Source organism: Lithobates pipiens, unplaced genomic scaffold (assembly GCF_037356315.1).
Source record: "Lithobates pipiens isolate NorthernLeopardFrog02 unplaced genomic scaffold, aLitPip1_a1.2 Scaffold_18, whole genome shotgun sequence".
NCBI lineage: Eukaryota > Metazoa > Chordata > Amphibia > Anura > Ranidae > Lithobates > Lithobates pipiens.
In genome coordinates this window covers 627,498,685-627,525,382 of record NW_027507758.1, presented here as the reverse complement: position 1 = coordinate 627,525,382, position 26,698 = coordinate 627,498,685, and the positions used below count along the sequence as shown (strand labels likewise).

The 26,698-nt window shown below is 44.0% G+C and overlaps 1 protein-coding gene across 1 annotated transcript in view; it reads right to left on the bottom strand.

Moving 5' to 3' along the window:
- LOC143986871 (uncharacterized) overlaps positions 1-26,698 on the bottom strand; it is a 116,880-nt gene that overhangs the window by 59,056 nt on the left and 31,126 nt on the right. The window contains exons 15-18 of the mRNA XM_077485278.1: positions 16,482-16,700; positions 16,199-16,402; positions 15,902-16,117; positions 15,639-15,780 (exon numbers count right to left, since the gene is read on the bottom strand). Coding sequence (XP_077341404.1) covers positions 15,639-15,780; positions 15,902-16,117; positions 16,199-16,402; positions 16,482-16,700 — 781 coding nt within the window. The remainder of the gene's footprint in view (positions 1-15,638; positions 15,781-15,901; positions 16,118-16,198; positions 16,403-16,481; positions 16,701-26,698) is intronic.

Genomic DNA, 26,698 nt, shown 5'->3' with positions numbered 1-26,698 from the left:
ATTCTGGGTTTTTGCTGGTTCCAGAGGAACTTCAGTAGAACTGAGTTGAGTATTCTAAAGAAATGTGGAGGTATTTTAATGGGTAAGGTTCTCATTAAGTAAAGAAATTTGGGTAAGATTATCATTTTGACTATTGCTGCCCGCCCAAATAATGAAAAGTATCCCGTTTTGCCATTTTGTGATGTCCCCTGTACAACTTTTTAATAGGTGTGGAAAATTGTGCTCATAGATGGTCTGAATTTGTGGGGTCAACCAAGTTCACAAGTATTTAATAGCTCTAGTGTCCCACCTAAAGTTTGAGTTGGATTTGGTCAATGTAAAGCCTCATACACACAATCGGACTTTGTACAAACTTTCCAGTGGACTTTTGTACAAAGGGCGTTGGGCGTAAATTTGTATTGCATACACACGATCTGACTTTTTAGGCAACAAACACGAATGTAGTGACGTTTCAACGTACTGATGACACTTCAAAAGAGGAAGTTCAATTACTCCAGCGCCACCCTTTGGTCAACTTCTGTATTGTTGTCTGATCTTTTGCATTGGTTCTGAGCATTCATGTTTGTACTTTGTACAAAAGTCCGATGGTTTTGTGTACACACGATCAGACTTTGCTCCATCGGACTTATGTTGTCAAAAAGTTTGTCCGTTCGCACAGCCAACAAAAGTCAGATGAAAACCGAAAAAGTTTGTCCGATGGAGCGTACACGCGGTCGGATGTTGCCTTAAAACAGCTAATTTTCATGTTTGTTGTCAAAAGTCCGATCATGTGTATGGGCCTTTAGTAAGTTGTCTGGAAGCGAAATGTTTAATGCTTCGGACTTTGTGTAATTTATCTTCAAATTCAAAATATAGCCGTAGTGACTGAATTCTTTTAGTAAGTCAGGGATGCCGATTATTGGGTTTGAAAAACAGGAGGTCATCCGTGTACGCTGCCAGCTTGAACTCCCTGCCCTGTACTGTGAATCCTTTAATCGCTTCGTTCAGTTTTATTATTCTAATGAAAGGTTCTAAGGTCAAGATGAACAGCAATGGGGACAAAGGGCATCCTTGCCGAGTGCCATTTCTTATGTGGACCTTCTCAGATAGGGAGCCATTAATTTTCAATTTTGCTGTGGGATTGTGGTATAGAGCAGAGGTCCATGACAGCATGCGAGGGCCTAAACCCACATGACTGCATACTGCCATCGTGAAATCCCATGCCACCCTATCGAAGGCCTTCTCCGCATCCATGGAGAGGAGAAGTCCCTTGATGTCCCTGCCCTGCATTGCATGAATGAGAAGCAGGGCTTTGGTAACATTATCTTTTGCCTCCCTTCCTGGTACAAAGCCCACCTGTTCCAGACCAATGAGATCTGGAAGGGGTCCCAAATGGATAATGTTTGCGAAGAGTTTGGCAACTGTATTCAATAAGGAAATATGACGGTAGCTGGCGCAGTCCGTGAGGTCCTTGCCAGCTTTAGGAATCACTGCAATGTAAGCGGAAAGGAAATCTGGTGTTATTTCCCTAGGTGTAGACATGGAGTTCAAGGTGGCAGCGAACGGTTCAGTAATCACATTTTCAAAAGTTTTGTAGTAAATGGCAGAGAAGCCGTCTGGGCCTGGACTTTTCCCAGATTTCAGTAGTTTGATTTCTACTTGGGTTATCGGTGCTTCTAATAAAGATGAGTCTAGGTCCTGTAGTCTCGGTAGTTCGCCTTTGTTCAAATCGTCTTGGATGATACGTGCCTTATCGCCTTCTAAACCCTGTGGTTTATGTTGGGATGGGAGGTTATATAGCTTAGTGTAGAACTCGTGAAAGTGTGCAGCTATCATTTCTATGTTCACATCTATGTTACCATTATTTTTTTTTAATGTCTGCTATGTTGTTTGAGCATGTGTGATCCCTCAACGCCCTGGCCAAGAATTTGCCCGGCTTGTTGCCTGACTCATAATATAATTTCCTCCTGAAGAAAAGCATGCGTTTGGTTTTAGAGTCAAGAATGTGTTGGAGTTCCTTTCTAGTTTCAAGTAATTTTTCGGCTGACTGTACTGAAAGAGATTGCTTGTGACGGGATTCTAAAGTGTTTATTTGTGTTACTAGCTTACGGATGTTGTTCTCCCTCTCTCTTTTGCATTTAGAGCCCCATCTGATCAGTTCTCCTCTAATTGTACATTTATGGGCTTCCCATTCCATGAGCGGATCAGCTTCTTATGTTGAATTATGGCAAAAAAATTCCTTTAGAGCTGTGGTGATTGCGGGCAGTAAGGTTGGATCCGTCAGCAGAGATGCGTTAAGTCTCCATGTTGGTTTTCTGGGTGTGGGGGGGGGGGGCATTAGATAAATTTTTGTGATATTGGGGAGTGGTCTGAATCCCAATATGAGCTGCTTCTACTGAGGATAGGTCCCTCTGTGTGATAAATAAGTAGTCTAATCAGGCATATCTGGAGTGGGGGTTGGAATAATGTGTAAAGTCTCGGCCTTCAGGGTTAAGAAAGCGCCATGTGTCCGTCAAGTGTAGAGATTGTAACATGAATTTTAAATATTTTGGATTATTCTGTAGGTGAGACATGATTTGCCATTTGAGGTGTCTGTCAGTGGATTTAGCGGAACGTTGAAGCCACCGCCTAGTATTAAGCAGCCTGCGGAGAACCCCTGGAGTTTTCTAGTAATTTGCTGGCAGAACATGACATGTGCTCTGTTTGGGAAGTACACATTCACAAGGGTCACTGGTGTATTCCGTATGTCCCCTTTAGGAATATAAATCTTCCTTACGGGTCAGTCTTTTGTTCTAACAACTTGAATAGTGCATCCTTGCTTACTAAAATTGAGACCCCTTTGACCTGGAGTCTCTGTTGGTGGCATGAAAGGCTCTTGTAAAATATTGATTTGTAAGTTTGGGTGTGTGAATTGTTTTGAAATGTGTCTCTTGAAGAAACACGAAATGGGGGCTACCTTTTTTGAGCTCATGTAGTAAGGTGGAGCGACATTCTGGAATGTTCAGACCTCTGATATTATGCAATATCACCGAAGGGTTGTGTCCCAATGATGAGTAGGCCATCTGGGTGGCACAGGAGGAGATGCTCCAAGGGTCCCAATGCGAGAAACAAAATTGACAGAGGCAGATTAACACTTGTTCTAGAGCTAAATTGAAGCAAACAATGGTTATTCCTACGTACATGGGGTAGGAGCAGGGAAAGTAGGTAAGGGGAGGGGAAACAGGTAGGACGTAAGAGAAGATTTAAATATATAGGTGAGAGAAGTCGTTTTTTTGTCAGTGGTACGTCTCCTCAGCGGGTCTACCCACTCAGGAGAAAGCACCCACTTATTGTCTTAGTGTCCCTTGTGTCCTTAATCAGGAGCACTAGGTCACTCTGCGGGGTAGAAGGGAGGCAGCAAACAAAGCAGCGGCAGTCCACCTGTGTTGTATACTAGGGATAGATTAAACTAAAAGACCTAGGGGAGTGATTGGCTGTTGTACACACAGACGTAACCGTAGGTGCTAGAATTGAAACATGGAAACTTATCGAGAAGTGCACATATAAAACGTATATTCAGTTAACAGTTAAACATATAAACTTGGGAAGTCGTAGATTTGTAAATTTGTAATCCCGACCTAAAGGGGAAAAAATTAAGATTAATGCAAAGAGTCATTGTCAGTGCTGTTTGCCCAAGTTCCTTAGAGCTAGGAAGTCTCAGGATGAGGCACTATTTAAGTTCTTAGTGCTTTCCAATGGGAGAGGCATCAATGGTGAATCTTGCCAATTTGTTAAATTATGTGTGTCAACATGGAGTTTCGAAAGTCAGCAATGATCTGCAGAGTTCCACGGTTGTGCAAATTGGCTGTTAGTGGGGAGAAAGGTTTGGCTAAGTAAGTCAGCTACCCCAGAAGTTGCGTAAAGTAAAGTGCACAATGTGTGAGTAACTGATCACTGCGAGTTCTGGGCGCCTCATAGGTGGTGTCTATCTCGGCTCATCTTATGGTGCTGAAGTGATAAAGAGGGCAGAATGCAGGTGGATTAATCATCATCTTGTTCTTTGGCTGAATCAGCTTGTGATTTTGGAGTCCCTGTCCTGGATCTGCCTCCGCGACACTGTTTTTGCTTCTTGGCTTGCCCCTTATCAGGTGTGGAAAATGGGGACCTGGGGGGTGGCTTCTTTCCAGAGGGGCCTGAAGGAAGTCTGAGTACCAGTCAGGTAAATCCGTGTGACCTAGGTTCAATGCAGTGCAAAAGTCTGGCAGGTCAGCAGGTGTGCGCAGGATATGTTGTCCACGATGTGAGTCTGTAAGGGCGAATGGGAAACGGCACGTGTATCTCAAATCTTTGTCCCTCAATTTCTCCAGCAGGGGGCGTAAGGCTCACCTGTTTTTTAGGGTGATTTGGGAGAGATCCTAAAATAGCATTATGGTTTCTCCATTAAACACTATTTGGTAGTTTCTCCTTGCCTTGCGCATGATATCTTCTTTTAGGGTGAAACTTTGAAGACAGCAGATTATATCCCTCGGTGGGGCAGTCTCAGGGCCCTTTGGCCTCAGGGCTCTGTGAGCTCTGAAAAAGTCGATCTCTGTGTCCTCTTGTCTTTCTAGCAGGCTATTAAAGACCCTCTGAAGCACTGGTACAATCTGGTCATGGTCTACTGATTCTGGGATCACATTACTCTTATATTACATCTCCTGCCTCTGTTATCCAGATCTTCAATGTGCCTGTTAATTTCTATGAAATGCTGGGCCTGTGTAAATGATATCTTCTCAAGCCTAGTAATGGCCTTATCTCTCCGTTTCCCTGAAGCCTCTGCAGATAACAGATTTTCATTAAGCACTAGCAGGTTTATCTTTAAGTCCGTGATCGCTGCAGAGAAAGTAGATTTGATATCCGCAGCAATCATAGACATGTCAGAGTAAGTTAGGGGGAGATCTGATCTCGTCTTACCCCTGCCTGAGTCCTCTGGAGCAGATTGTCAATCTTCATTATACTCCTCCTCGTGGTGTGTCGGCGCCATCTTGGATCCCAGGCTGCTGCTGTGTGTAGCAGATTTGCTCTTAAATAGCTCAGAGATGTTTCTTGCAGGGTATGCAGCCGATCCGCGGCGTGGGCGAGAGTGAGGGGTGTTGTTCAACCTCTTTCCCGGGATCTGGGAGCTGGTGGTCGGGTGTAGGGCTGTTTACGGCTGTGTGAGTCAGCGGAGCTCCCTCGCGTGCCAAGCCACACCCCTTCTTTTAATTTTAATGAGTGGCCACATGTCTTGGTAAATTCCCTTCCGCAAAAAAGTTTTATCCCTATTGTGGGGTCACCAGTATGGTATTTGTAAATTGAAATCATATCCCCTCTCAAGCGTCTCTTCTCCAGAGAGAATAAGTTAAGTGCTCACAACCTTTCCTCATAACTAATATCCTTCAGACGATTTACTAGCTTTGTTGCCCTTCTTTGTACTTGCTCCATTTCCAGTACATCCTTCCTGAGGACTGGTGCCCAGAACTGGACAGCATACTCTAGGTGCAGCCAGATCAGAGTCTTGTAGAGTGGGAGAATTATCATTTCATCTCTGGATTTGATCCCCTTTTTAATGCCGATATTCTGTTTGCTTTGTTAGCAGCAGCTTGGCATCGCATGCCATTGCTGAGCCCATCTACTAGGACCCCCAGGTCCTTTTCCATCCTAGATTCCCCCAGAGGTTCTCCCCCAGTGTATAGATTGCATTCATATTTTTGCCACCCAAATGCATTATTTTACATTTTTCTACATTTGCCATGTAATTGCCCACCCCATTAATCTGTTCAGATCTTCTTACAAGGTTTCCACATCCTGTGGAGAAGTTATTGCCCTGCTTAGCTTAGTATCGTCCACAAATACAGAGATTGAACTGTTTACTCCTATCCTCCAGGTCATTTATGAACAAATTAAATAGGATTGGTCCCAGGACAGAACCCTGGGGGACCCCACTACCCCTGACCATTCCGAGTACTCCTCATTTATCACCACCCTCTGAACTCACCCTTGTAGCCAGTTTTTAATCCATGTACTAACCCTATGGTCCATGCCAACGGACCTTACTTTGCACAGTAAATGTCTATGGGGAACTGTGTCAAATGGTCTTGCAAAGTCAAGATACACCACGTCTACGGGCCTTCCTTGATCAAGATGGCAGCTCACCTCCTCATAGAAGGTTAAGGCAAGAACGATTCTTCATGAATCCACGTTTATTACTGCTAATGATACCGTTCTCATTACTAAAATCTTTTATATAGTCCCTTATCATCCCCTCCAAGAGTTTGCATACTATTGATGTTAGGCTAACTGGTCTGCAATTCCCAGGGATGTATTTTGGGCCCTTTTTAAATATTGGTGCTACATTGGCTTTTCTCCAATCAACTGGTACCATTCCAGTCAGTAGACTGTCAGTAAAAATTATGAACAATGGTTTGGCAATTACTTGACTGCGTTCCCCAAGTACCTTCGGATGCAAGCCATCTGGTTCCCGGTGATTTATTAACGTTAAGTTTCCCAAGTCTAATTTTAATTCTGTCCTCTGTTAGCCATGGAGGTGCTTCCTGTGATGTGTCATGTGGATAAACAGTGCAGTTTTGGTTATTGAGGCCCCCCGATTCCCTCGTGAAGACTGAGGAGAAGAATAAATTCAATACCTTCGCCATCCTTTGTAACCAAATGTCCTTCCTCATTCTTTATGGGGTCAATATGGTCTGTCCTCCCTTTTTTACTGTTTACATATTTGGGATTTATTTGTTTTATTCTGTTTCAATGTGTTTATTGAGATTTGCAATAAAGGTACATAATATAACAATACAGACATTAGCTCATAACAAAGTCCAACATGGCCAATCAAGGAGGACATATGTATGTGAGATGTACAGTCAACATTATATACTTGAAATGAATGGAGTGTAATCTGTTATATCTACCTCAATAAATGCACATAGAGCATCCCTATAGAAAAATTGTGAGATAATCTCATGGATCCAGGGATTGAAACAAGATGGGGTGAATTCAGGGGAAGCAGTGAAGCCAACCCCAACAGCCCCAATGGGCCCTGCAGGCCATCCCAAAGGGATCACGCTGTGACCCGCGCGGCTCCCCCGGGGCCGAATAGGTGTCCCCCCACCCCTTTCCGCTAATACAGGGGTGTGATGTATCATCATCATCAGATGAGGTGTACTCACTGTTCCCCAGTGTAGAGGTTCTGGAGCATCATCCTGATCAGCAAAGGATTCTTCTGTCCCTGTGTCTGTGCCTCGTGTAGCCGTGGCTGCCATTTTGGATAGGCCAGGTTGCTGCAGAGTCGATTCCAGCTGATGGGAGAGGTCCCTCCTAGCGGGGCACCCTGACATCAGGTTATACCTGGGGGTGTCCCCAATCGCTCTGCATTGGAGCGGGCTCAGTCCAAGCACTCTGTCAGCTGCAGTGGGGCTCAAAGGGCCGGAACGGTGTGGAGCTCTGTGGCTAAGCAGCCATCATGGGGAACTCCGCGCATGCGTCTCTTCTTGGGATTTTTTTTTGCTCTCCTTCGCTATGTCTTTCGTGTTCTATCTTAGCCGCCCTAATTATTGCACCCTTACATTTCTTGTTGCATTCTTTATAAAGACGGAATGCTGATAATGATCCCTCAACCTTGTATTTTTTGAAGGCCTTCTCCTTTGCTTTTATATGCATTTTTATATTGAAAGTAAGCCATCCAGGACTTTTGTTCGATCTTTTAAATTTATTACCCAATGGGATGCATTGGCTAATGCCCTTATTTAATATGCTCTTAAAACAAACCCATCTCTCCTCCGTGTTCTTTGTTCCTAAGATTTTATCCCAATTTATCTAGCAAGGTTCGTAGTTTAGGGAAGTTGGCTCTTTTGAAATTCAGTGTCTTTGTATTCCCTTTATATTTCCTATTTGTGTGATTTATACTGAAGCCAATTGACCTGTTACCTAAATTGCCCTGTATTTCCACATCCGTGGTCAGGTCGGTATTGTTAGTAAACAGTAGATCCAGTAAACTATGAAATTGTTCTGCAAGACATTTAGGAACTGGCGAGCCTTAGATGAATGCTTGGTTCCTTCCGCCAGTCTATATTTGGAGAATTAAAATCCCCCATTATGATAACACTTCCCATCCTTGCTGCTAATCCAATCTGTGATAGCAGATCTGTCTCCCCTTCATCCCTCAGGTTAGGGGGCCTATAGCATACTCCCAGTATTATTTTCCCCTTAGCTTTATCCCTCTGGAGATCTACTCATAAGGATTCCACCTCCTCCCTAGCTCCCTTAGTGATATCATCTCTCACATTCACTTGTACATTATTCTTGATATATAGGCATACCCCTCCCCCCTTTTTTACCCTCTCTATCCTTGCGATAAAGGGTATACCCTTGAATGTTTGCCAGCCAATCATGAGAGCTGTTGAACCAGGTCTCTGAAATTCCCACAAAATCCAAATCCTCCTCGTACAACAGTATCTCCCCCAATGCCCCCAATACTACCCTCTGGAATATGTTCCATGCTGATTATCTCTACCTCTGGGCCCTCCCCCCGTCGCCTACTTTAAAAACCCCTCTAACTTTTTGGCCATCTTCACTCCTAGCTGATCTGCACCCTCCTCATTTAGTTGCAGTCCATCCCTTCTATAGTGCTGGTGATCGAGTGAGAAGTCGGCCCAGTCCTCCAGGAACCCAAACCCCTCCTTACTACACCAGCTCCTCAGCCACTTGTTTACTTCCCTAATCTCCCTCTGTCTTTCTGGTGTGGCTCGAAATACCGGTAGTATTCCAAGGTAGTATTCTCAGGAGGTCCTTTTCCTCAAATTTAACTCTAAAGTCCCTAAAATCGTTCTTTAGGACACTCCATCTGCCTCTGACTTAGTCATTGGTGCCAACATACTAGTGCACGGTCTTAAAAAAGTGGTATCGGGAAAACCCTAAGTATAGCCATAACAAAGTCTCCACCCAACAGCCATGTGACACTGTGACTGAGCCATACACCACCTGCTGTGCTGTGTTTATCAGAATGATGAAGCGTTACTTTACACTAGGGATGCACCGAAATTTTGGCCGCCGAAACATATCGGCCGAAAATGCCCTTTTCGGCAATTTGTCGACAGGAAAAAACGGCCATTAATTGAGCCGAAAATGGGACGGGGCCTGGGTGGGGGCGGAGCACCGCCCCCGCCCCTGGTGCCGCCCATCATGGGAGATCTATAACGCAGGAGAGCCGCCTCCGCCGTCTGGTCAATAGAGTGCTGGGAACATCACAGCTTTAATTTCAATAGCTGTGTGTTCCCCCGTGGCGCGCCGTCGCATACAGCCCCTCCCCCTTGTCCGGTGAACTGTGATAGACAGATTACCCGTCCAGATTGGCTGCACGGGGGCATCACTGGCTGCACAGGGGACAACACACTGGCTGCACAGGGGACAACACACTGGCTGCACAGGGGACAACACACTTATCTCTTTTATCATGCCGCCAGTCTCTGACCCTCTCCTGTACTATGCTGCCAGTCTCTGACCACCTCCTATACCATGTCGCCAGTCTCTGACCACCTCCTGTACCATGCCGCCAGTCTCTGACCACCTCCTGTACCATGCCGCCAGTCTCTGACCACCTCCTGTACCATGCCGCCAGTCTCTGACCACCTCCTGTACCATGTCCCCAGTCTCTGACCACCTCCTGTACCATGTCCCCAGTCTCTGACCACCTCCTGTACCATGTCCCCAGTCTCTGACCATCTCCTGTACCATGTCCCCAGTCTCTGACCACCTCCTGTACCATGTCCCCAGCCTCTGACCACCTCCTGTACCATGTTCCCAGTCTCTGACCACCTCCTGTACCATGTCCCCAGTCTCTGACCACCTCCTGTACCATGTCCCCAGTCTCTGACCATCTCCTGTACCATGTCCCCAGTCTCTGACCACCTCCTGTACCATGTCCCCAGTCTCTGACCACCTCCTGTACCATGTCCCCAGTCTCTGACCACCTCCTGTACCATGTCCCCAGTCTCTGACCACCTCCTGAACCATGTCCCCAGTCTCTGACCATCTCCTGTATAAAAATATTTTTTAAAAACAGTCATTTTCGGTATCAGTGCTGTTTCGGCATCAGTTTTGGTTTTTCGGCCTAGTGTATTTTTCATTTTCGGTATCGGCACCAAAAAACCCATTCGGTGCATCCCTACTTTACACTTGTGTTTTTACTGCCCCCAACCACTCTGCTTTAAGAACCTTTCACCCAAGCTTTCCAATTAGGCCCACCTGTCAGTTTTTCATGTGGGCCGGTTGAAAGCTCCGTGTAGGTCTATGGGAGTACAAGAAAAGGACTGTCAGACCTAAACATGACAGATCAGAGGTTACCTTGATGTAAATGGACATGAGTCTGTTTACATCTGGCTACCCATAGAGCCATTATAAGTGCACCCCTGTACGCTGTAGGTGGACACAAACTGAACGGGCACGGATGTGAAAACACGGACCTCTGCCCTATTCATCTCCAATTCAGTAGGGAATGAGCTCATGGATCCCTTGCTGAGTGGATCGGCTTTGTTTGAAACTAACCCCAATGCTGGAAAGGCAACAGAGGGCAAATGACATATTCCACAACTGCATTGCTTTTATCCCCCATTGTCACCACCCACCAACTGATACAAACGCCTCCTCGCCACCAGCCAACTGCCCTCCGAAGAGCAATCCAAATGCAGATTGCTTTTCAGAGAGCAATGCTAGTGTGAATTGGTCCGAAAAGATTTAAAATAATTATTGGAGTGCATGCTTCAGCCGATTTAAAATGCAAAATATATGTACCTTATGGCTTTGGGAAAACGGAAGCCTTAAAGTCAGCTGCAGCATTCTCATGAGCAGGGATGGGCTGAGGCATGTTCAGATCCACGTCTGATCACATTTATAACAGGCTAAAGGAAGATAAAAATCATTTGAAGACAAATCTGCTTTTTGCTTTTTTTTTTTTCAAGGCAGGTGGGTGGGGCCAGTGGCAGGGTCAGGGCGCCCCGTCAGGTAGGCTGTACAGGGCCCCATAATTTCTAACTCCTTTATTTTATTTTTTTTATGATTTTTACAAAAGTCCATACCACCATTCGAGAGGAACCTCGAGCCATATACATAGTGTTACTGTATAATCTCATTACATTGTCGTGTATTAATTAAATCAAATAACCATCATTACATTATTCTGCGTCCTTCATATTTATTTCCTTAGAGAAGGGAAAAAACGGGAAGAGACAAGAAAAACAACAAAAAAAAAAAAAGTGGGAGCCAAGGAAAAACGTTAAAAGGCCCATTCAGCTACTACCAGTACCTCGACTCCCTTTTCATCTGTATTTCTCTAGCCTTTTTTTTTATAACCCCACTAACCTTTTTATAATCCATCCCTCCCTCCCCCCACCTTCTCCACAGTCTCCCTTGTAATAGAGTGCAAAACATCACATCGATACACCATATCTATTTTCTACCAGTGTATTATATGTTCTTATTCCTATCTTATTTCTCTCTCATTTTCCACTTCCGGTCCCCTTCTCCACTCCCCCCTATTTTCCCCGGTCATATCCACCTAGACTTTGGGTATGGTCTCCCCCCTCCTAGTATCCCCTTTAACCACTTTCAGACCGGACCAATTTGCTGGTCAAAGACCAGACCACTTTTTGCGATTCGGCACTGTGTCGCTTTAACTGACAATTGCGCGGTCGTGCGACGTGGCTCCCAAACAAAATTGACGTCCTTTTTTTCCCACAAATAGAGCTTTCTTTTGGTGGTATTTGATCACCCCTGCGGTTTTTATTTTTTGCGCTATAAACAAAAATAGAGCGACAATTTTGAAAAAAACGCATTATTTTTTACTTTTTGTTATAATAAATATCCCCCAAAAATATATAAAAAAACATTTTTTCCCTCAGTTTAGGCCGATACGTATTCTTCTACATATTTTTGGTAAAAAAAATCGCAATAAGCGATTATTGATTGGTTTGCGCAAAAGTTATAGCGTTTACAAAATAGGGATAGTTTTATAGCATTTTTATTAATAATTTTTTATTATTTTTTTTTTTACTAGTAATGGCGGCGATCTGCGATTTTTATTGTGACTGCGACATTGTCGGGGACCCATCGGACATTTTTGACACATTTTTGGGACCATTGTCATTTATACAGTAATCACTGCTATATAAATGCAGTGATTCCTGTGTAAATGACACTGGCAGTGAAAGGGTTAACCTGTGGGTGGCAGTGTAGGGGTTAAGTGTTCCTAGGGGTGTGTTACTAACTGTGGGGGGGTTGGGATTTCATTTAGTGTACACTGATCTCTGCTCCAATCACATGGAGCAGAGATCAGCGTCACTAGTTGCTAGGCAGAATGAGAAAATGTTGTTTATACAGCATTTCCTCCATTCCGCCGCTCCGTGAGACGATCGCGGGGATGCCCGCGGCGATCGAGTCCGCGGGTCCCGCGACCGGACTCACGGAGGTCCCGACCAGCGCGGGAGCGCGCCGCCGGCGGCGCGCTCCCGATGGCACGGCGGCAACGAATATTGGACGTACATGTACGCCAATATGCCTGCCCGTGCCATGCTGTCGACGTACATCGTCGTGCGCTGGTCGGGAAGTGGTTAAGGAGGGCATCCCATTTTATCTTACCAGGGCTTCCAGATTTTTAAAAATGTATCCAGGTTCCTCCGTCTAATAAATGTCACTTTTTTCCTCCATACCAGGATTTCTCCAGAGCCTCTCCAATCCTCTGGAACTCGCTACCTCCACTGGTCCGGCTATCCCCTACTCTCGCTACCTTCAGGCGATCCCTGAAAACGCATCTCTTCAGGAAAGCCTATCACGTCTCCAACTAATCTCCTACCACTTCCATGAGCTCATTCCCGACAGTTATAACCTTTTGTACCACCTGTACCACCTGTCCCACCCTATTAGATTGTAAGCTCTTCTGAGCAGGGCCCTCTTAATCCTCTTGTATTTTATTGTATTGTAACTGTATTGTCTCCTGTTTATATTATGAATCGCTGCGTAAATTGCTGGCACTATATAAATCCTGAATAATAATAATACTGTAGCGTCCATCGCTTCAGTCTATTCTTCTGAGGTCAGGGGTCTCACCGATTGCCAGTTTTGAGCTTTCGTGCTTGGAATAGGCCTCTAATTGCTGCGGTTTTACTATTTACTGACACGCTAATGGACATATAGTACCGTTCAGGTCCAGCTTGAGCCCAAAGGTACGATTAATGTCTTCAAGTATGTGTGTCTAGTACCTAAATCATTTTGGACATCTCCACATCATGTGGATCAAGTCACCTGTTCCTTGACACCTTGGGCGTTTGTCATCAGATCTATATCCATGCCGAAAAAGTTTCTTTGGGGTATAGTAGGCTCTATGTAGCAAGAGTAATTGCGACATTTCCTGTGAGGGAGCTCAGATTCAATATCCTTCTCCGATGTTCTTCTGTTATTGTTTCCCCCAGGTCCTCTCCCCATCCCTTTTTTATTTTTGGCCAATCTTTCCCCATTGATATTTTTGCTACATATCTGTTCGTATATCTCTGATATTAAACCCTTGGAAGATCCTGTCATAGCTATTTTTTTGTATAAGATGTACATCACACCATTGATTCCACCCTTTGTGTTTTGAAATGGGCGTTGAGGGCGTGTCTAATTTGAAGATATCGGTAGAATAATTGGCTTGGGATACCATACTCTCCGCTCAGTTCTTCAAATGACTTCAGAGTACTCCTTTCATATAATTGCACGAGTTTTCCAATACCGCAAGCCTCCCTCTCATTTATCTTACCCATGGGGATCAAATCTGGAAAATATTTGTTGTCCCAGTTTGGAGTATATTCTGTTAACCCCATATAACCCATTACTACCCTAACCGCCCGCCATACTTTTATTACTAATTTTAATGTGGAAGATCCAGTGGGTAGGGAATCTGCTTCCAGTAAACTACTATGCGGGGCTCCTTGCAACATCATTCGTACATTTTTATTACTCACCCCTTGCAAGTTACATCCCCTGAGATGATGCAACTAGGCAGCCAAAAAATAGCTGCGCGGATGTGGCACTGCTGCTCCTCCCTCTTTTATTGGTAGCTGCAATATCTGTAAACGAATAGGAGCCTGCCCCTTCTTCCAGATTAGTTCCCGGAACAGTGTTTCAATTTTCTTGAACCATCCCATTCCGATCCAAACTGGGGAATTATGTAGCTGGTACAGAATTTGGGGCATCCAGATCATTCCATGATTTCTAACAGTGGCCCTGACTCTGCCCACATCACGCAGCTTGGTCTATGAGGACCTTACAATTCCACCCTCAAGGTAACTAGTAAATGGGTCCTCTGATCTCCTACCAGATCATTTCTTTATTCATGGACCTTAGTCAGAGAGTGAGGAAACAACGAGAACTGTCTTTTATAGGAGTGACAGTGATGAGGGGATTATAGGACGAGTGTCCCCTCCCCCTCTATCACTCATTGCCATCTTCCCAACACAAGAAGTCCTGCACTTCCTTATTTAGTCAATGATTTAGTCATGAATAACAGCGGGGCTGAGCTCCACCAGAGGTCAGAGAGTGAGGATGGGGGGAGAACAACCAAGATGAAGACTGGACTGATCCTGAAGACCCCCATCATTGGGTTATTGACTCCTAACCTCATTATCACTTTCTGTTTAAGGTTCCAAAGTCTGAGGATGTTATCATATTATTATCAACATGTAAAAGTCTGTGCTCCAATCAAATCATCAGATATAAAATGTCCATTACTCCTGACCCTTATATAGTGCAGGGGTCAGGAGTATGTAATGTACAATATGAATTATACAGTGTAAGGGTCAGGACTAATAATGGTATTCAGTGGAAGATTACATATTTACATGATACAAGCTGCAGAGGTCCCAAACCGCTGCCTCCCATCTCCTGAGACTGCACTCAGTGACTTGGGTCTGAGACTATATAGACATATCCCTCCACCCGGCACAGCCAGAAAACATCAGGACAAGTAACCCTGGGAGAATTGCTCTGTCGCAGATCCTACTAGACCCAGACATGGGGCAGAAGATCCCAAGTACATGCCCCAGGTGCCTAGGTCTAGTAATGCCTATGGTGAAAATCAACATTTTACTGCCAGCTAAACAACAGAATCTCCATAAATGCAGCCCAGATACATAAATTGTGTCTGCGGCACAGAGAAGGAAGATTATCCGAGAGAAATAGGGATAAATCCCCACAATAGGGATAAAACTTTTTCACGGAAGACACATGGCCACTCATTAAAATGAGAAGAAAAGAGGTTTAACCTTAAACTACGTAGATGGTTCTTTATTGTAAGAGCGGCGAGGATGTGGAATTCCCTTCCACATGTGGTGGTCTCAGTGGGGGGCATTAATAGTTTCAAGAAACTATTAGATAAGCACCTGAACGACCGCAACATACAGGGCTATACCTTGTAATACTGACATATAATCACACACATAGGTTGGACTTGATGGACTTATGTCTTTTTTTCAACCTCACCTACTATGTAAATACAGGATGGGGAACACAGCTCAGGAAAGTGATCAGGGGATTACAGGCTGATATTACCCAGTCCTTTCCCTACTCTGGACCAATCAGTGAGCAGTATGGGTGGAGGAATGTATTTAGTGTTAATGACCCACCTGTGCTGATCTCTGTAGGAGTGTCCTCCTCTATAAATGTCCCCGTTATTCCATCCTCCTCCATAGACTGCTGATCATCCCTCACATACCTCTCTTCTTCTTCTGCTTTAACCTCAAATTCTATATCGATTGGATCTCCACTCTAAATCAAGAAAATGAGAGTGAATATCATCTGTAAGATATAAGCTTTATTATTGTGATATCACATATAAAATCCACACATTGTCTCTATAAGTGTGTTTTATAACCTCCTTCCCACCAACCTTGTAACAGTGAGGGATGGTGTGATCTTCCTGTGTGGAATCCCGGGAATACAGAGGACGGGGACATCTCTCTGGTGGGTTCCTGGTATTAGGTGGCTCCATCATATCTTTGTGTCCTTCTGAAAACTCCTCCATCACTCCATACTCCTCATCCTCCTCTTTCTTCTCTTTATACTCTTTTTTAACATCAATATTATCATCCCCGAGGTTTCCACTCTGAATTTATATGATAAAACATTCATTGTAACAAACATGCAGTGTATAAATCAAAACTATTGGTGATTGTTTCTCATCTACCTGATGATGAGGGATGGTGTGATCTTCCTGTGTGGAATCCCGGGAATACAGAGGACGGGGACATCTCTCTGGTGAGTTCCTGGTGTTAGGTGGCTCCATCATATCCTTGTGTCCTTCTGATGACTCCACCATCACCCCATACTCCTCATCCTCCTCTTTATACTCTTCTTTAACATCAATATTATCATCCCCGAGGTTTCCACTCTAAATATATAATAAAACATTCATTGTAACAAACATGTTGTGTATAAATCAGAACTACCAATAATTGTCAATCATCTACCTGATGATGGTGGGGGATGGTGTGACCTTCCTGTGTGGAATCCCGGGAATACAGAGGACGGGGACATCTCTCTGGTGGGTTTCTGTAGCTGGATGTCTCCACCATGGTGTCCTGGCACAGATCTTTAAGAGACTCTGACTCCTCCATCACCTCATCCTCATCATCCTCCTCTTTTATCTCTTCTTTAACTTCAACTTTAGAATCTCTCAGGTTTCCACGCTGAATATAGAATAATATTAATAAAAAATATAAAGTCTTATCTACAATCTCCACGTACACATCCATAAAAAAAATCCCACCAATCTGTTGTAATAGTGATCTCTTCAGTTCCTCCAATCTCTAGGTGATACATGCACTTACCCCATGTGCATCAATATGCTCACCTTCCTTATTTCACCTCAATATGAATAAAGGTCTCAATGTGCTTATTGTCCCTCCATAGGCTTTTGGGCATTTGCGGCCGTGGGAAATGGAACTCGTGTTCTCTTCCGTCTTTTCACGTTTGGGAACTTCCTTTATGTAACTGACATCACTTCCTGTATATACCCAACATCACTTCCTGTCTACCATAGAGACATCATGTCTAAAAGTGAGATCACCACCTTGTGGTTTTTAGAGGAACTGCAGCCCCAAGAAACATCTTGTAGTATGAACACGGCCTATCATGGTCATGTTCTACCTACGCGTGACTGGATACTGGCAAGAGAGACAAGAAGTCCCCTCCTCGTGCATAACCCCCACCCCTATAGCCATAGGCCATAATACAGAAGGGAGGGATCTCTGTGTCTCATGATGTACTTCAAAAAATTTATTTTACAAGTAAACTAAAAAATCCTATTTTCTTTATTCTACATCACATGACACACAGCAGGTATAGTTTTTCCCTGTTGTTCTATACTTCTAAGGTGAATTCGGCTTGTGCTATTCAGTGTATATTTGTTTATTTATACAGATGATATCTGATATCCCAATACTCTTTACTCCATTACATAATAAGCAGATTTATTAATTATTATTTTTTATTTATTTTCTATTTATTTATTATTTTTTATTATTTCATATATTTTTTTTTTGCATTGTTCAATGTTTAACTTTCAGTCTTTATTTATATATATTTATTCTTACCCCATTCAAATTACTATCATTACTTTTTATTTCTCATTTTTTTCTATCCAGGTGTTATTCTGGGTAAAACAACTATAAAAGTCCCAGTTCATATGAAAAAAATCTTCTTCCCCAATAGGGGACTGCAGACCTGTTTTCACACCACTCCTGCAGGATCTCTACAACACTTTATTGAATAGAGATAGACTGGGGCATATACCTCGAGCATTGGCGGAGTCAAATATACCCATATGGTCCTGTACAATTGTTTGTTCCTTTATCAAATGGTGCCCAGCGGCTATTGTCATATATATTAACAGTATTGTAAGTATTTTGAAATTGTGTCTGTTTAACAATTTTTTGTACCCGTGTGTCACCACCTGTTTAGATACTATATAACTGTGCTACCCTGTTCCTTGCCATTTATTAGATTCTACAGAAACATTGTATCCACACACCCCTGAAGAAGGACACACTTTTCCAAGCTCCGAAACGCGTAGGGTGTTTCTGTTCAAATGAATGATACGACATAGCATCAATACTGGTTGTATATATAGCTGTTGGTGTACTTTTTAATATATACTGTATATTCAATTACCTTTTGTTGGTTTTATGTAATAAAATAATTTGTATACTATTATAATTTGTACGTGCATTAAAAGTCCACCCCCAGGGGACCCCCTCTTCTTTGACATCACATGATACAGAGCATCTTCTTAAATCCTTACTAACAGGGATGTCCAACTAGAACATGAGGGGTGGGCAACGGGGCTCAAAAAACAATCAGAAAGAACAAAGAACCACATGCAGCTACCTGCAATGAAACATTGTGCTCAAAGGACATTGTTCTCAGTGACTCACATCCACTAGAGGCGATTCAGTTCGCATTGTGCGCTATATAAGTATTTCATTCATTCATTCATTCATCTGGTAAACATCAAAGAGAGTGAATCGAAAACCAAGGAGAGGCTTCACCAACATGATACACTGAAAAAGGTAGCTAGTGTCATCCCTGATACAGGTGGAACCTGTCCTTTCAATCCATAGGTTTGAGCAATAAGCTGACAAATTCAATGGAAAAGCGTAGACTTGGAAACTGTATGAGCCTTGTTTCTGGTCCTCAGGAGCCACAAGGAGAAATCAGATTGCCAAATTGTGATAGTCAACTACAGGTAAACTTGATGGCACAAACAATATCCAAAGTAAGAAGAACGTATTCTACCAATGACTGAGCCTGAGGACAATGGAAGGTAATATACTGTCCTGTTTGAGATGAAAAGGTAGAGAAAATTGAGTACTGTCCATGATACTTTTTGGATTTGCGCTAACATACAATTTTTCATGGACGAGCTTTCGGGGTATGTCCCCTTCTTCAAGGTCCAAGCAGTACTGATTCACAAAAGTTTTAGCAGAAGGTAAAATGTTAAAACAAAACAAAACAAAAAACCTCTGAGGGAAAGAAAATACAAAAACAAAAACACATACAAATCAATGTGTATGGCAATGGTAATAAAGCTATCAGCAAGTGGCATGCCCCCCTGTATATACCACAACAATTTTTCAAAACAATTGAATCAATTCTCAATTTGTTTATATGAGGTCACTGCAGACACAAATTATCTGGGAGAATTCTGAAGAACCCAGTGACATTGGGAGGAGCCCCTCTTCCAGATTTTCAGGACTATTATCTTGCCTCTCAACTGTCCCACTTCTATCATTTTGACAAGAACGAGCTACCAAGATACCAGCTATTACTCTGTGAGCACCCTGACGACCCAGCCCATACCCCTCTTCAGTCAGTCCTCAGGGCCCCATTGACAAGACGTCCCTCCCAACACAAAGCAGATATGTTGACATACCACCGGAGGATATGGTGGACGGCACTACAAAAACTCGGGACCCCACGGGTTCACTCTGACACCCCTCTCTGGTTCAATACACGCTTGCCTGAATTATTGTCCATTCCAGACCCCGCAGTATGGATACGTCATGGGATCTTGTACATACACCAGATCATGACCAGTACGGGACTTAAAACATTCCAAACGCTACAGGATGAATTATCACTTCCCAATGACCTCCTTTTCAGGTATCTGCAACTCCGCCATGCTATAAAAACTCAGTTTTCTGGCTCCAATCCATCCCTGGCAGTCCCCTCTATAGTAGACATAATCACAGGCGCTGAATCAGCCAAATTAATCTCCACCCGTTACTCCACCATCCGTCTCCCTAGTACCATGGTCTTGGCCTATACTGCTAAGACTAGATGGGAGGTGGACGTTGGAATAATTGAGGACGAGGATTGGGATGAAAACTTGGGGGACTTGAAAAAAGTCTCCCCCAAGCTGCATATCTGACTCCTCAGAGGATAGCGCATTTCAAACCCATGTACAATCCAGGATGCCGTTTATGCGACCATACCCCAGGCTCCTTATATCACCTTATATGGTCCTGCCCAACTATCCAAGCATACTGGATACAAGTGATACGCTTCCTGCACGATCAGATGGGCTCTCCTGCTACCCTAGACCCAAAGATGTGCCTACTCGGCCTGCTGCCAGACTTAGACACTGACAAACCCCTTTGTACCTTTTTACATGAGACGCTATTCTACATGAGAAAAGCGATAGTCCGTAATTGAATGCAGGCCTTGCCCCCTACAATCCAGTGCTGGAAAAAAGAGATTAACGACACTCTCCCATATAAGAAGCTTATTTATGTACATAGAGGATGTCCGCTTACGTATGAGAAAGTCTGGAACAGATGGTTGGAGGATGGTGAAACATGAAATGTTGATATGTTCATCCCTCAAACATTGAAGTCTTCTATAATGTGGTCCGGTTGTGAGAAATGATGTCCCACAGGTGTGCAGAAAAAGTATTCTTTATGTTCCTTGATGGTATGTCTGTGCAAATTCATGCTCACTTGCAACTTCTGTCCTGTTTCACCAACATAGGATCCTTTGCTACACCTGTTGCATTGGATGAGGTACGCCGCATTACTGGAGGTACAGCTGAATGATCTCATGATATTGAAGGTCCTGTTTGTGTGTGTGACACTTTTGGATAGATTGATCTGGTTGCATAGTTTGCAGCATTTTTTATTGCCGGGTTTGCTTCCATTATTTGTGACTTTATAATCAGAGTTTCCTGCTGATTAGTTTATGTCTGAGGTTGGGTGGTTGTCTGAAAGCCAATAATGGGGGTTGTTGGAATATTTTTTTCAGAGATTCATCTTCTGTTATAATTGGCTGTAAATCTTTGATTATCTTTTTGATCCCTTCTAGTGTTGGGTTGTATATGGTAACTAGAGGTTGTTTTTTTTTTTTCTCTGTGTATTGAGGGAGATTTTCTCTTCGGGTTTTCAAGGCCGTGTTTATGCTGTTGTTGATGGTTTTGTCCTTGTAACATTTCTTATGGAAGGAGTTTTCCAGTGTTCTGAGATGTTTATCTCTGTCTTCTGAGTCTGAATGTATTCGGTGGTATCTGATGGCCTGTTTAGTGTGTTGGGGGTGAAAACTGGAACTATGGAGATAGCTGCATCGATCATTCGGTTTTCTGCATATCGAAGTGTGAAGCTTGTCATCCCTGATGTATACTGTAGTGTCTAGGAAGTTGACATGTGGGTTTGAATAATCAATTTTTATGTAGAGGATGACATTATGGATAAAGTGTTATTCATGTGTAAATTTATTTTTTTGCCTCAGAACGGTAATGTTGTTCTGAGGGTTAATTATGTAGGTTAACTTTGACATCAGTTTGGCTGGGCTGTGTTAGAGTTCTGCTTGGTCATGTGTACAGTGGGGTGCACATGACAGGCCAGAACCCAGCCTGGTTGGACGTTTGGGTATCAGCTTCCTCTGAGCCAATCAGTGGGTGTGCCGGGCCCCGCTGAGGAGTCTGGGGAGGGGTACTTAAGGGGTTGAGGTCACGTGTTACAGGTGGTTCATTCGTGAGGTCCTAGCGGTCTGTTCCTGTTTCCTGGACCGGGGTAGCCCCGCGAGGGGTCCCGGTCACGGAGCGTTTGACGTTCCACAACATGCTTCTGTTGGTTACCCCCGATAGACCCACCTGGTCTGGGGTAGGGATCCCGGCTGGTCCGAGGAGCAGTAACTGAGGGAGGATTCAAGGCGTCCGGGTGTTCTCTCAGCTTGGAGAGGCACCACAGCTTGTGAAAGTGACCGGGGGAGGACTCTTCGGAGGAAAGCCAACAAGCTGGCATCCTGAGAAGTGCCTGGTTACTGAGTTGGGAAGGACGTTAACGAATCCACTTTTTCCAGTAATCTCAAGGAGACAGAGAACGTTCCAGGTACTGAGGAAAAAGGTTCACTTTCAGTTACAACTTGTTCAAGGTCCGAGATTTTACAAGTTCTAAATTAAAGTGCTGACTGCCATAATCTCTGGCTAGAGATTTGTTCAGCCTTGAAGCGCCCAGCTGTGGGTGGCTACTCTCTAGGTGGTATTAGAGACTTTGTTATGTCTAGTTCAAGGTGCCTGAGTTTCTTCACCCTTGCCCTCTGTTCCTATACGAGACTGTGTTGTTGGATGTTACCCCTGCAAAATAAAAACCTTTCAAAAGCACATTATTGGTGTAAGCGTCCAAAGTTGTTGGGTATCAACCCTGGGAACCCCTAGATGTGGAAGAACAAGCCAAGGGGAGGTAACCAGTAAGCCAAAAAGTTAAGGCCACCCAGCAAAGGGTTATGGCCGATACGTTTAGTTTGATAGATGGGTGAAAAGTGTTGGTCAATGAGAAAAATTGTTTTAGATTTTCTTCACCTTCAGTCCATATCATGAAGATATCATCAATATAGCGGTAATATCTGTATGGCTTTTGTTGTATGCTGTTCAGGAAATTGTCTTCCAGGTCAGCCATAAATAAATTTGCATATTGGGGTGCCATTTTACTTCCCATAGCAGTACCCATACAATCACATCAAGATGAAAAGGTAAAAACTACTTTAGCTAAAAACAAAAAATGCTGGGGCCAAAAAGCCAGATTAGCGTGAGGGAAAAACAGAAATGGTGCTTTACAGAAAAGTACAGAAAGTCCCAAAGCCCTATGAGCTGAAGTAACAGCAACCAGAACACCCGACCTTCCATGTCAAAGCACAAAGGGAGGAAAAGGAGGGTCATGAATAGGTTCAAATGGAGAATACTGTAAAAACAGAAAGAACCAAACTAAGATCCCACAGAGCCAACAGTGGGCTGACCAGAAGAACAATATGCATGACACCTGGTAGAAAGGCATACAACTAGAAAGGGTAAAGTAATCAGCCTCCAGAAGAAGAGAGACAGCCAAGGCCCAAATCTGACCCTTGATCACACACAAGGCCCGACATAAATCAAACTTTCTGTCAGAAAGAGCATGCTAGCAGAAAAAATGGTTCCTCTTGGAAGATTCCCATACATCACTTCAGGTTAGTTCACAGCCTTTCATGTGCACTTAGGAGGTGTTCACATGCTCATGTACACGTGCGAGCATACCTGTGAACATCTGCATGCTCACATGCACTAGTGACAAATGATGGCTATTTAAACTGGGGCAGTGCTCTGGTTCAGTGTTGTCTTGTCTACAGCGTTCCATGTGTCCTGAGACCCTGTGATCCTGCATGATTCCAGTTACCAAATAGGATTATCCAGACTTCTCCTTGAACTCCATCTGCACTGACTTTGGCTTGTCTCTTGACCTCTGCTTCTGTCTGCTCCAATTACTGCTGTTCTGCTGATCTGCTACAGACCCTGGCTTGCCTTGCACCCTGACTACTTTACTGCCTACACATCTGCACCTGATCTATCTGCTTGTGTATGACCCTGCTTGCCTGACTCTGATACCATTCCCATTTCTGCTGGAATCTGCGTACCAACCATCAGTGCCTCCTTACCTTCTGCCTGCTATCAACTTATGCCTTGCCTGTCTGCTTTTATCTGTTGCTCACCACCTTACTTGCTTCACTGAGGCCACTAATGACTTCCTCTGCCTGGTGTGGATACCTGCTCTGTTAATAGCAAGACCTACAGGGACCTGTCCCACTCTGCATTTCTGCACCTCCTTTCACTCTATTAGCGGCCCCAAGTCAGAGATGTAAGGGAGGCCTTCCTCATCATATCAGGCTCTTCCACCAGGGACATGACGCACCCTTTGGAGGAATCCAAAGAGGAAACCTTAGGCTTCTTAGCCTTCAAAAGAGCACCTTTGTGAGAAGCTGGTCAGAGTTGATGGGAAGATGGATGGAGCCAAATATAGTCTTGACGGTTGGACTTTGGTGTGATCGTGTGTACGCAAACAGTTTCAGCGGAATTTCCATCAGAACTCCGTCTGAAAAACCTTCAGAGTTTATTCCGACTGAAAAACTGGTCATGTGTACAGGGCATTAGAGTCTTGAGACTGGGGTGGAGATTCACCTCCCAGCAGGACAACAACCCTAAACATACAGCCAGACCTACAATGGAATGGTTTATATCAAAGCATATTCCTGTGTTAGAATGGCCCAGTCAAAGTCCAGACCTAAATCCAATTGAGAATCTGTGGCAAGACTTGAAAATTTCTGTTCACAGACACTCTCCATCCAATCTGACAGAGCTTGAGATATTTTGCAAAGAAAAATTGGCAAAAATGTCACTCTCTAGATGTGCAAAGCTGGTAGACACATACCCAAAAAGACTTGCAGCTGTAATTGCAGTGGAAGGCGGTTCTACAAAGTATTGACCCAGGGGGGGCTGAATACAAATATACCCCACACTTTTCAAATATTTATTTGCAAAACATTTTGAAAAATATTTATCATTTTCCTTCCATTTCACAATAATGTGCCACTTTGTGTTGATCTATCACATAAAATTTCAATAAAATAAATTTACATTTTTGGTTGTAACATGACGATATTTGGAAAATGTCAAAGGGTATGAATACTTTTTCAAAGTACCATAGGTGAACAGAGCTCCAAAAGGAGACATTGACCTCACCTCTGTCATCTAGTACAGTGGTCCCCAACCTTTTTGGCCCCCGGGGACCGGCGTTATTGAAGAAAATTGTGCCAAGGCCGGGGGGGGGGATTGTATTGCGGCTTTCCATGGGCAATTTATTGGGGAAATGGCTGGTGTTGGCGCTTCAATCATCCCGGCACCATCATTGATATGATGTCAGGATGATTGAAGCACATTATTTCTATTATTACATTGTAATATATAATGAAATAGTTAAACTCACCATAATGCAGAATGTGCCACTTAGCCTGTCTCCTGATGCAGATTGTCACTTTCCACATCACCTGCCTTCAGATGCAGCTTGTCCCGTGCCACGTCACCTGCCACCAGATGCTTTTTTGACCCTTGTCACGTCACCTGCCACCAGATGCGGATTGTCACTTGCCACGTCACCTGCCTTCAGATGCAGCTTGTCACGTCGCTTGTCACCAGATGCAATTTGTCCCTTGCCATGTCCCCTACCACAAAATGCGGATCGTCACTTTTCACGTCGCCTGCCTTCATATGCAGCTTGTCACCAGATGCATTTTGTCCCTTGCCACGTCACCTGCCACCAGATTTGGATTGTCACTTGCCACATCATCTGCCATCAGATGCAGCTTGTCATTTGCCACGTCGCCTGCCACCAGATATGGATTGTCACCTGCCACCACATGAAGGTTGTCACTGCAGTGGTGGCAGCACAGGTGTGCGCATTAGTTCAGAGGCAAGCCTGGAGTAGTGGGTACTGAGGGGGGGGGCGGTAGTGAGAGATTATCTCATCTCTCTGCTCCCCTGCCTCACCTCCAGCAGTATATCGGTGTTCTGCCGCGCTGTGTCAACAGAGGAGCAGTGATGCGGGCGGGTAGTGAGAGATGATCTCATCTCTCTGCTCCCCCGCCTCACCTCCAGCATTATAGCAGCCCCGCTGTGAGCGTGGAAGAGCGACGATGCTGGCGGGTGGTGAGAGATGATCTCATCTCTCTGCTCGCTCGCCTCAGTATAGCGGCCCCGCTGTGAGCACAGAACAGCGGTGATGCTAGTGGTGAGAGATGATGTCATCTCTCTGCTTGCTCTGCCGCTGCTCATCAGACAGTGCATCCTTCGCGGCCCAGCTGTAAACAGGCCACAGCCCGGCAGTGGGCGACGGCCCAAGGGTTGATGACCCCTGGTCTAGTAGACATAAGGCCTGCTGACCCATATAGTGGAACTGATGCTGATACAGCAATCATGGTCTGCTGAGAGGACTAGACATGTGCATTAGTTTTCATCCGGATTTCAGGTATTTTCATTTTCGTTTTCACAAACGATAACGAAAGTGCAGAATCCGAACAACGAATGATCCGACATAAATAAATGATTCATTTTCGTTGTTACAACAGTTCGATATAGAATAGGAGATTCAACGTGACTCTGACAATAACAATCTGTGTCTATTGAACCTGTGGTCGAATGTGCCTAACCTTACCTCTATTAGTCCAAGATTATATAGAAAGAAAAGATTCGACAGAGAGAAAAGATTCTGGAATTGGGTGGGGGAAGTAAAATAAAAATAATGATGATGATGATGAATGTTATTGGCTGATTGTAACCAAAGAGGAGGAGCAGTAAAATATCTAGAACTAAGTACACACGTACAGCCAACTTACTTTCACTTACGATTGCTAGCAGAGAGAGACACACACACTGAATCATTTCAGAAGACAGTCAATCTTAGCTGGTCAGTTTGAATTTGTCACTTGTCAGACAACCCGAATTATTATTAAGCATAAGCACAGCAGCAAAATAGTGAAGCAAGCTACAGTTCAACTTAGCTTTTTCCTAATAATCTGCTGCTATTGTGTTAGTGTGAGAACCTTATAGTGATACTAGTGTTGCTGCTAGTGTTGTTGTGATAGCCTCAGAGGCTGCCTGTGTTGTGGGGGGGATTTATTATTATAGAATCTTGTTACTTGTCTGATCAGTCCACCAGTTTCTGTTTGAACGAGTATATAATATATATACAGAAACACTTGTAGATGGCCCAGGAATGTCCTCCAATGCCTCCATGTTGCTCTCACAATGGGTTGCCGCCATATTCGTTATTATCAGTCACTCACTATCTGACACCTGACACTGTGAGACTTAGACCATTCATTCAACATGAAC